The 12260-nt window shown below is 29.8% G+C and overlaps 2 protein-coding genes across 5 annotated transcripts in view; both read right to left on the bottom strand.

Annotated features, from left to right (window-relative positions):
* Positions 1-12260, bottom strand: part of LOC145192415 (zinc finger FYVE domain-containing protein 9-like) — a 220750-nt gene that overhangs the window by 140241 nt on the left and 68249 nt on the right. The window lies entirely within an intron of this gene.
* Positions 2165-8749, bottom strand: LOC145192417 (hsp70/Hsp90 co-chaperone CNS1 homolog). 2 transcript variants are annotated; one of them, XM_090090595.1, is made up of 11 exons: positions 8676-8749; positions 8057-8341; positions 7868-7982; positions 7556-7717; positions 5861-6006; positions 5448-5504; positions 5270-5356; positions 4405-4592; positions 4235-4316; positions 3459-3541; positions 2165-2395 (listed from the first exon to the last, which is right to left on the bottom strand). In XM_090090595.1, exons 2-11 carry the CDS (start codon positions 8198-8200, stop codon positions 2296-2298), a joined length of 1164 nt encoding a protein of 387 aa, XP_089946721.1. In that variant the 5' UTR covers positions 8201-8341; positions 8676-8749; the 3' UTR covers positions 2165-2295. The 2 variants fall into 2 exon arrangements, with proteins under 2 accessions (XP_089946721.1, XP_089946726.1); XM_090090600.1 differs by lacking the exon at positions 8676-8749 and having other exon boundaries at positions 7868-7951; positions 8057-8210.

The raw sequence follows: 12260 nt of genomic DNA, 5'->3' as shown, positions 1-12260 counted from the left end.
AATTGATAATCTTGAGCAAATTGAAAGGACTATGGATAGGAAAAACGTACCACAAAACTCTCTAATAACACGCTTTTTTGTGTGGGAAACGGTTTTTGGGTCGCGGCTTTGTTTTTCAGCGGGATAACAATCCCAAGCTCAGTTCTAAATATTGCTAAAAATACATTTCAGCTAAAGCAAAGCAAAGAAAAGTAAAAAATACATTTCAGCTAAAGCAAAGCAAAGAAAAGTAAAAAATACATTTCAGCTTAAGCAAAGCAAAGAAAAGTAAAAAATGACCTTCACAGTCTCCTGATTGTTACTCGAGCTCTTGTGGGACGAGTTGGACAGAGACGTGAGGAAAATGAAATCATGGTTAAATATCTTCAAGTCATTTTGCACTGATGTAGTCGAGTATTAGGGTAGAGGCTTAAATTTATACGAGGGTTGTAATTAAACCGAGTTTTACTTAAAGCAAAACGATTTGATGCTGAACTATGTTTAATATTTACCTACATATTGGCTTCTATTTCCTCATCAACATACATTTTCAAATCAAATACTTAAAAGTTTTATCGTTTGTATATTTATACCGTTCAACTTTACTCTAGAGAAAGCTGATTTTTGAAGACACTAACAACCTAAGTAACAGTTTTTCGTTACCCTAGTTCCGCTTAGTATATCAAGGGATGAGATATTTTTCTAAAAACTTAATAAGTTTTTAGAAAGTTAGTCACCTCTTGAATCTTTAACTGGTTCAGCTGGGATTCAGAAAGATACATTCATTTAAAATTGAGTGCAATTTGATGGTGGATATAAAATCCACTATCAAACAAATTTTTTGAAACTATAATCGACGAACTGATGTCTGTTCACTCCAAAACCAAGTATCTTTTCATGGATACGTTTGTCATAATTCGCAGGAACTATGTTCGAAATGTGTTACACGAATTTTAACTGCGTGTACTTGGGAGTAACCTTTATATCAAGTTTTCTGTAAGCATTTTACTATTTTTTTATATTAGATCGCAAGTTATCCATCTGATTATCCCTAAGCAGTAGTCCTTTTTGTATTCCTGAAAATAAAAAGCACTGTACTCAAATTTGGATGTGCCTTTCTTAAATGTATTTTTTAACCAAGTCCTGGGGCTCACATCTAAAAGAAAACTCATCATTGAGGCTTTCCAAACTGTTCTGTTCTATGAAAAAAAACCTTTTGCTGTGAATTCCGTGTCTAACAGTGGAATGAACGATCCCAATATCATCTCTAAGAGGCCTAAAGATGTTTCTGAAGCTTTCAGATTCATAGTATAATTGAAGTTCGTGCAAGAAATCTATAAGATTTGTTTTTCTTATTATATATATATTTTTTGCTTAAGTGATATAGACTTATTAAATAAACCGAAACTTCATTTAATGTAACGTTTTCTTCACAGATTATGTAAATAGTAGAAACTTTTATTTCTTCTGAAAAACCTAAACTTTACTTCTAAAATGAACCGCGGAAAGCACTTTAAAGAGTAAAAAACGATTACTAATCAGAAACCTCCGTAAACAAAGTAGAACCTACAAAACAAGTTCAAAATATTGTTAATTGTTCACCTACCAGAGTTGCGAATGAATTGAAGTTCGTATCGAAACATAAAGCAAGAGGAAGTAAGAGAATTACAACGGCTTGACAGAACCTAAAAGCCTATAACTAGAAGAGTGCAACTGCTAGCGCTTCCGCTTCTGAAAAGTATGAGTACTTGGTATAAGGAACAAGGTGTAAAAAGAAAAATGTTTAGGTTTAAAAATAAGAAAAAGTTTCATTTACTTTTCCGTTAAAGAGCAGTTAAAATATCCATTCAATTTTAAGTCCTTAAAACGTACTTGTTACTCATTATTGGCTTAATTTTTAGCTAAGAGGTGTGTGGGGCTGTATGATTAGTCGCTCTTAAATATAAAAACATTTAGTTTCGAGTTTTTTTTTCCGGCTATTTTGTGACATCAGGCATACAAGTTGAGTCTGTTCGATCCGACACGTTTTCGGGATAAATTCTATTTAAAAATCGCCTGTCAAACAACCAAAACCAGAAATATTTATATTTAATGTAAAAATCGCTTTTCTAATAATCAAACCATATTTTAAATGAGTAGGTAATTAAAAACTGGATTTTTTTTTTTCCAAACATTTAAAAACAACTTTAACAAAGATAAATAGTTTATTCCGAATTTTTGCTAAGTATAATACAACCAACTGCTTTTTTTTGCCAGACGAATAAAGCAGCGTTTCAGGTAAAGAATCTGACTGATTGCTATTGTTGTTGACAGCATTTAAAAATCCTCTGTTGGCTGGTGCTCAAACATTACTCTATAAAACTCGGTCACTTTTGACATTATCATCAAAACAGGAGCAATACCAACCATTGTGAACCTAAGACATGAAACATCGTCGGATTAGATCTGACATTTCGCAACTGAAACTTTTATTCGTTTTGAAGGAAATGAAAAAATTACCACAATAGTTTAGGGAGCTTTTACACGTAACGATTTCTTCAACCGCTACCATAAGCTATTATAATTATTTAACAATATTAAATAAAAATATTTCACCTCTATTAATGGTTTATTTGCACTTACAAGATCAGGATCACCGATATTTTTTTCCTTAATTTGACTTCAACTTTTTTTAAAAATGAACTTAAGAACTGATAGACCGGCACAAGTTACAATAACCGACACGACAAGTTTGCAAGTGACTGAAATTTTTGAGTTGATTTGATAAAAAACTTTAATCTGGAACCCATTTGATTTATCGGTTTAAAAAAAAAAAAAAATCTACAGTTTTTGAATAACAATTAACAGTCTACAACTAATAAATTCATCTTTCTGTATTTAAAAAACAATTACTAGATATTTTTAAAAGTCTCTTTTCATTCATGAAATTTACTTTTTTTTTTTAACTTTTTATTAACGTCAGTGTTGTGATAAGAAAAAAAATTGAAAGTAATTTGCAAAAACTTTAATTTAATGAAATAGTTAACACAAAGCTGGGATAAGTGAGGCAATCACTATGATTACAATTAAAAGGTTTGTTTGAATGAAACAAATGTCCTGTTTAAAAGAAAATTGAATTAGTTTAAGGTCTTTCCCAGGAGAATTCTTAAGTTATAATTACATATTCATATTTACTCTTAAGTAACTTCCATGTTTTACACAATAAAATTCACTTTGTATTTTAAATACGCAATATTTTTGACATTAAAAATTACAAGCAGTTCTTATTATTCTTGGTCTTACTAACTTGATTCTTTCCCTCTTAGCCCAGTCTTAACTGAATTCATGTAACTAGTTAACTCTAGATTAAGTTAGAAAACGATTTTACTTGTGCTTTTAATAAATCTTTGTTAAGCCATGTATTGAGATTAGTCAGACCATGTATTGAGATTAGTCAGACCTGATAGGAAAAGCATTACTTACAAAAATACTCTACAAACCTTTCATCTGAAAGTAGAACCCCTAATTGAATCTTAGGATTGACCTTTATAAGTGTATCTCGACTGATATCTTCAAAAAATACCTAAACGTAAGTAATTATTTAATTTCAATATGCTGCAGAACATTTAATTAAAACTTGATTTAAGAGTTTTTTCCTTCTTTAAAATATTATTTAGATTACAAAAATCTATTACGAGGGAATTCAAATTTTTAATTAAGCTTAAAATAAGTTAAAACTTCAGCTTTAAATTGGTTAAATTAAACAGAGCTTGAGCTACAGACTTTGATGGTTCCAGTTGAAAACTAATAGAAAAAAAGTTCCTTGTTTGTATATAGATATTATGTAAAGATATTATGGAAAGATCCTCCTTGCCTTGAGTTTTGTCTCTACTACCGATGTAACAACTGCATATGAAATTCTGACAACAAATTGTTCTATTGAATTTGAAGGCTTATTTGTCTACTAGGAAGGCAACTACATTAGGCAAGTTACATAATATTTGTCAGCTAAATTGTACTATGAATTGCCAGTCTTCATGTGAAGTTTTCATAGCAATTCTAGTAGTCAATTTTAAATCATTTGTGAACTTTTAATTTTTCATTTTTTTATCTACAACTTTTAGTTTACTTAATCTGTATGTTATATCAATGTTTTCTTTTTACCTCTATATTTTACAGTTTATTTTATGGTTTATTTTACAGTTTATTTTCAGTTTATTTTATAGTTTATTTCATGGTTTATATTACCTCCATATTTTTACAGTTTTCTTTTTACCTCTATATCATTAAGTGCATACACCTTCTCAACATCCCAAGGTGGAAAACTCTCAAAAACAACTGCCAATTGACCCTCCAAACTAAAAATATTCCATGAGTAAAAAACACTGCATGTTATTAAAAGTTGAAAAAAAGTTTTGCATTAATTGCTTAGTGGTAGCGAATTACCTAACTTCTTCACTAAAATCTTCAATGAAGTCTGATTGACCAAATTCTGGATACACAAAGTAACAAGGCCAGTGAAGTTTTTTTATATCATCTAAATACAACTTTCCACTTTCTGGTTTGTTAACAATGTTTAAAAGCTGCTCAATATGCTGAGGTGATGAGCCATCTTTGAACTTTATTTTACGAGACTAAAGAAACACATTAAACCTATTAGACTTTGATAAACACAGGCTCCCTATAGTGTTAAAAGTACAAAACCAGTTTATTGTTGCATCACATCTATCATTACATTAGATCAATTGTCACAGTACATTAACAAAATCTTTTGTACTTAAGTAAAGCCAATTGTTTTTTTTTCTTTAAATAAATAATTAAAAAAATGTATGTATGTATGTATGTATGTATGTATGTATGTATGTATGTATGTATGTATGTATGTATGTATGTATGTATGTATGTATGTATGTATGTATGTATGTATGTATGCATGTATGTATGTATGTATGTATGTATGTATAAATGTGTAAATGTATGTGTGTTTGTTGGCATATAATGAATGTAATTTTTTGGGAAGGATCAAAACTATCAAAGACTTAAATATTTTTAAAATGTGCTTTTAAGTTCCCATTTTGCAATCCATAAAGTTTTACTACACAATATTTTTTTGATTATTATTATATTGCTATTTACATTAAAACTTAACTCATCTATAGTCAGTAATGCTATTCGACTGAATTTTCTCATTTTTCCATTTACTTGCCATTGAAAACTTATGAATTTTTCTTTAAATAACAAAATTAAAAAATTAAAAATAAATATTAAACATAAATATAAATAAGTTTAAAGTAAAAAAAAAAGACTTAACCATCAAAGCATCAATCAACTCATTACGCTTCTTGAGGTCTTTTACTAATCTCATTTCTTTCTTTCTCTGATCTCTGTCTTTTTGTTTCTGCAATCAAACATCACATTTTTTTTCATAAAAATAAATAAAAAAAGCATCAAATTTATCATCACAATAGTGAAGAAGATTAATTGCTTACAATTTGAATGGTGGATTTCTTTTTCATATCTATAAGTTTTGATTCGTTCTTATCAATGTTTCCAAAAGGTTAAGAAAAGTCTTGTACTTTTAAATAGATTGATAAGTGATACATTTCCAAGAGAATCAAAAACTTTGTCATCTTCAAAAAACAAAATCAAAGAAATTTACCTTTAGAAAAATCAGCTTATGCTTATTAAAATTAATTTCTGAAGTAAAAAAAAGCAGCAGAATGACACAAAATACTACTGTAAGTATTACTAATGTAAGCTAAGTTAGCACATTGATTTCAGAGTTTATTTAAGCTTTACTACATAACATTCTATACAAATATTCTATTCTAAACATGCTAAACTAGATAGTGTCTCTTTATTTTAACTAATAAGCTAAAAAAAAAAAGAACTGAAAAGATATTTCAAGACCTTTTTCACACCATTCAATACAATCATGGTATTTTTCAAGGTCAAAGCAACATATGGCACCCCGAGTAATTGCCTTCATATGTGTTGGATCAAATTTTAAAGCCCATATAGCATCATTGAGAGCACTACGATTATTACCTAAGAGGGAAAAAAATTTTTTACATATGATATGGGTGTTTATATATATATATATATATATATATATATATATATATATATATATATATATATATATATATGCCATTGATATTTAAAACAAACAATGATATTATGATTACTGAAGTGTGAATTTGGAGTTATTTGTCTGTTTTATTTTGGCAGTTTAAGAGTAAATACAAATAAGACATGCTGACACAGTAAGAGAATAATAATACAACCTAGTATTTTTTTGTTGAAATACATGGTTAACTATAGTTTGTAAAATATTAGAAGTGTTGTTAATGTTCAGTTAACATTTACACTACTCGCTTTTTTTTTAATGTGATATTAATGTAAAGACTTATTATTTATCAAGCAGTTTCTTAAGTAAGAAGTTAGAAATTTTTAAAACTTGTTTTGATAAAGAATTAACTGTGACAGAGAGAGAAAGAATACTTGTTTATGCAGAGGAAGGCTAATACCAATTCCTAATTACAAAAAAGTTAAAGGTTTCTTTACGCTGTGTACAGAGAATATTACAATGGTTCCAGCAAGTGGATCATATAAATTAGGAAACAATTGGGAAGGTCAACAAAAACAACATGAGTTCAAGATTGAGAAATTAAATATCATTGGGGGATAGAAAACTCACAGCTGAAAAGACTGGAGCCTAATACAACTAATTTAATGAATTTGTGACTAGTTTGCACATCCACCATAAAGAATCGTTTATAGAAATTTAAACTTCTTGCCAGAGCGGCAGCTAGAAAGCCACTACTGCGTCCAGTTAACAAAACTAAGCATTTGATTTGGGCAAAGCTACATCAAAATCGGATAGCAGAAGAGTGGGATGAAGGCATGCAGTGACAAAAAACTTTGAAATTATGGAGTAGCATCTGGAATTTCTGGATTTGAATCTAATAGAACTGCTGTGGGAGGAATTAGATAGAAAAGCAAACTTCTTTTATTGAAATACAACCTGTGACATTATGAAAATTAATTAACAGGATGCTCAGAATCTGCAGTGCCGTTAATAAAAATAATTGCAGATATTTTGACAAACCAAAAATATGATTTAATGATAAAAAGGATATAATACCTAGTTACTAATTAAGTTAATAGTTTAAGTTTAGTCTTGTTTTTAAAGTTGCTCTATAGCTTATAGTAACACAGAATATTGTATAATCATTAATTTATATTAATACTCAAACCTATATTTTTTTGAACAAATTAATTATACATACACATATACATGTATGTATGTATGAATGTATGTATGTATGTATGTATGTATGTATGTATGTATGTATGTATGTATGTATGTATGTATGTATGTATGTATGTATGTATGTATGTATGTATGTATGTATGTATGTATGTATGTATGTATGTGTGTGTGTGTGTGTGTGTGTGTGTGTGTGTGTGTGTGTGTGTGTGTGTGTGTTTGTATGTATGTATGTATGTATGTATGTATGTATGTATGTATGTATGTATGTATGTATGTATGTATGTATGTATGTATGTATGTATGTATGTATGAGATTTTTACCTAAATAAAAATGACAAGCAGCACGATTTGTATGAAGTAGAGCATTAAGTTTTTTATTTTCATGTTTCTGTCGAAGCCCTTCAGTATAAGCAATAATAGCTTTTTTATAGTCTTTCCTTTGAAAACAGTAATTGCCATCATCTTTATGAGCCAAAGCACAAGCTGGAAAAATAAATAAATATTGAAGTTTGTTTTTAATAACATGAAAACTAAAGAAAAGTAGCATTAAAAAAAGATGTAATGCATAATACAAAAATCTATAATTAAGTCAGTGATAAAAAATTGTAGAAATATATTTAAAATAAATACAACCTTCAGGGTCATCTATCTCATATTTTATAGCTTGAAGGGCTTGTAATGCAGGCGAAGCATCAATTTCTTCTTGTGTTGGAGCTTCTTTAGAAAAAGCAGGTATTAAACGAAGTTGCTAAAAAACCCATTTAAACGATATAGCATTTACATATAACATATACACCAAATGCTCTACCAAATGTTGTTTACCTCATCCAATTTATCTGGATCTAAACCATCTCCGTACTTATACCCCTTATTTTTCTCCAAAATATTTTGAATATGCTGATCGAGGTCTTTGTCAAGTTTCTGAGCAAGTTCTTCACGAGAACTCACGTGGTTTGGAGCAGCCATGTCTGTTTATATTTCTCATCTAGATTAACGGCGGAAAATTACTCCATTTCACTCCCATGCTAACCATACTAAAACTATTGTCTTTTTTGAACAGGTCCCTTTTCATTCTTCTTGTCTCTCCGGTCAGGAAATTGAAGGGCCCTTTGCCAGTGGCGTACCTAGGGTAAATAGCGCCCTGGGCAAACACCGATCTCGCGCCCCTCCTTCCCCACATAAAGTGCTTAACTACAACTTTTTAATAAATGATGACACAAACTTTTAATAAAACTTCATTATTCATTGTAAATAAACAATTTGTTTATGTAACATATATTACAAATTTTTTTTTCTAGCTTTAATTGCTGCAAATTTCTTAATAACACTGTCAAAATCAATTTCTTCGGTAATTTCTCGCTCTATGCTTAGCCTCTTTTGCGCCCCTTTTAGGTTGGCGCCCATGGCACGTGCCCTGCCTGCCCTACCCTAGATACGCCACTGCCCTTTGCACAGACTGCATGTAACCTCTCTCTACTTTTCTAGTGTGCGCCAGCGAGTAGATTTAACGAAGTTACGATTTTTTTTTTGCCAGTCTTTTTCTTTAGAGTTACGCACACATTGTGCACCTAAAATAAGAATATACTTGTAATTTAACTGCGGAAAAACTTAAATAACTTTAAAAAATGGTTACTTCACATTTGTTCGTAAACAATGTTATTACACCAACATTAACCATAAAAAAACAGATTTCAAACAACTCCGGAAAAAACGGCCTCATGAAAAACATTTTATACACAATTTATTAAAAAATATCGTAATTTTTATAGTTAAATAATTAACTAAGGGCCTGTTTATATGGAAAGCGGGCTGGCTTGTTTGCCGAGCCCGCTTTCCATGTAAACAGGCCCTAAAGCGAGCAGTAGAAATTTTTATACACGTTTTGGACCTCAAATCATGATTTTTGATTTATCATTTGAAATACAATTTTAAAGCCGTGTAAACTAATAATACTCTTAAGCTACTCTCTGTGATGTGCTATTTCCTAGTGAATTAAAAAAAAGAATGTGTGTGCGTGCGTTTAGTCAAAATAATTCTAATACGGGTGAAAAAAAATAGAAGGTAAAAGAAGGGAATGTGTGAGTGTATTCTGCGCCTACACAGCACTTTTAAAAGTGAGGGGCCAGGTTTCACTGATGTTTTGAACAAAATTAAGAGAATTTTTTTTCTAGTTAGTTAAGCCAACGAACTCATCTTCATCATATACCAATGATATCTTGCCAGTCAACTTCTTGTGAGAAAGTATTACCAATGTATTGAACTGCTTTTGCGGCATAGTAGGTCAAAGCCAAGTTCTCAATTTACGTCCTAAAAGGAAAGATCTTTTTCAAGGATTACACTTGTAGTTGCGCCAGCGAAGATTTGTTTCACCAAGTTGATTCATCTTGTTTATCTCTTCAACATTAGAGAATTCTGCAAATTGAGAGAAATTTGAAAATGAGAAAATTTGCAAAAATTGTACGAAGGATTCTAAGCTCGACAAGCTTAAACGTCGAAATCATCCATATATTTCTTCAATATTTTCAATTCAGTCTGGTAGGTTCCGGAATAGCTTTAAAATTGAGAAAATATACACACCTCCAGGGTTGGACTGGCTTGAAAAACCGGCCCGGGAAAATTGGTCAAGGCAGCCCACTTCATTGTATGTTGCATAAATTTTATATATAAATAAATAAATATATATATATATATATATATATATATATATATACATATGGCTATTTCCACGATGGAAATTTTGTGTTTAAAAATTTCTTTTTTCAAAAGATTTTTTTTCTTTAATTGTAGTTTAAACACCTTAAAATTATTGTTAAAATATATTTTGAGTAGAAAATATTTGAACCGAGTAGATAAATTTGATGAATGTTAGCAACTGTTTTTTCTTTTTATTATTCGAAAAAGTGAGTAAAATTTGAGGGTAAGTTATTGCAATATTTTAAACAAAACATATCCATATTTTTGTTTAGAAAGAATCTTTGACATATATGTCTTGAGTGAAAACACCTTTAGTCTTTAAAAATAATTCAAGTGTTTTTTTATCACATACACATCTGTAAAAATTAGGTTGCGTCACTGAACTAAAAGCTAAAAAAGTTTAATTATCACAATAAAAATAGGCTTTAAGGCGAGATTTTTTTAGAAATTATATATTTTAATGTAAACTTTTCATCATTACTAAAAAAAAGTGGGTCAAAAAACATTATATTAACTTATAGTAGTAGTTTAAATGCTGTTGCGTCACTGAGCCCATCAACGTGATAATTAGCGTTTTATAAAATTATTGTTTATTATTATTTAAAGTATAAAAAAAAAAATTTAATCTTCTCTGCCTAAATATTGATAAAAATAAATATTTCTAAAACACTGCTGTTAGTTGGAGTCTAGAAATGATTGTTAAAGTCTAGCATGATTGACTGTAAACTTGACTGGCTCATCAAATTTCTTAATCTGTTCAAAATATGTTTCAATTTCGAAAATGACCTTTCGCAAGCAACTTGTGATGAGGATTGTGTCAGCACAACTTTTTAAGCCAGAAACAAATTTGAATACGCAAGACTATGCAAGTTAAACTTCTGGAGGACAAAATAACAACAAAAAATACATTTTTTGCAAGATTTGATTTATTTCTGTGGCTGTCACTGTTTTCCACTTCTGGGATTGTAAAGACAGTTTCAGATTCTTCGGATTTACATTGTTACATGTTGTCCAAGACACAGTGAGATACTTCCGTGTCAAATATCAAGTTATATTCATCTTCAAGAGTTATTTCGAAACTTTCCCATTTCCTTGCAAAGTCCGATAATTCCGTTTAAAGCTGATCTTTTGTTACACTAGCATCAAACTTTCTGAGCAACCCACTCAGATGCTGCAATCTGCTACTAGGCATTTTTTTCAAAATTTTTGCAAAATTTCTTGGATCTAAACAAGATAAATCAGCATATAGACTACCATGCTCTGAGAATCTCTATTTTAAACTTCTGATTACTTGATTCATTACCATGTTGTGAACATTGATACGAAATTTATCTTTTGCACTTTCAAGTAGTTGATTTGCTCTGATTCTTTTCTCTTTCAAACCAGTCTGAACTTTAATTTACATTTTATTTGGATAATATAATGTAGCCTAACTAAAAATATAATACAATTTTTATGCCAACCGGCCCACCGGGAATCTCCCGGTATCCCGGCGGCCCAGTCCAAGCCTGCACACCTCAATCGTTTCAACATTCTTAAGAAGCAGGTGCGAACACACTATCATGATCGTATTTATTCATAAGCTTAATTTTCTTAGGTTAAAAAAAAAAATTACTTTGTAGAAAAGTGGATTGCTGACCGAAACTGACGGCGAAAAAAAAGATGAATAGAATGCAGAGACAAAAATGTAAGGATGAGTAAACATAAAGATATAACGTAAGGGTGAGTAGCCATAGGAACACAATGGAGGGACGAGTAACCATGAGTTATAAAAATAACAATCGAAAAGTGATATTTACATTTTTATTAACTACATTGCTAAATACAAAAATTAAAGCACTCATAGACCCTTTATGAACAAAGGGAACCTCCTAATAATTATTACATAATAGATAATATTAACTATATATGCATAATAACAACTAATATTTAATTATATAAATATATAATTAATATTTTAGAAAATTATAAAATGAATAAAGCCGACTAATTTAACATTTTTTTGCCTCTATAATCTTAACTTACTAACAGTCTACTAAACTCATTAACAGTCCACTAAACCGGTGTTTTTAGAGTAAAACGTTTATCTGCTTTAATTGAACGACGAAAATATTTTATTAGTTTTATTACGATTTAAACCAGTTAGAAAGAAAGTGCTGGTAATGAGTTTGATATCATATAACAGCAGTATAGACACTATACACGTATAAAACAATATAATAAAACAACATAAAACAACATAAAATAACATAATAAAACAACATGATAAAACAACAAAAAACTTGAAAAAGATTTATGCTGATTTTTATCAACACGCGAGACGAGCAAAAAT

The sequence above is a fragment of the Hydra viridissima genome, unplaced genomic scaffold (genome assembly GCF_058129835.1).
Source record: "Hydra viridissima isolate aposymbiotic clone 2 unplaced genomic scaffold, HvirCarnegie_v1 scaffold_1, whole genome shotgun sequence".
NCBI lineage: Eukaryota > Metazoa > Cnidaria > Hydrozoa > Anthoathecata > Hydridae > Hydra > Hydra viridissima.
This window is presented reverse-complemented; position numbering and strand designations above follow the sequence as displayed.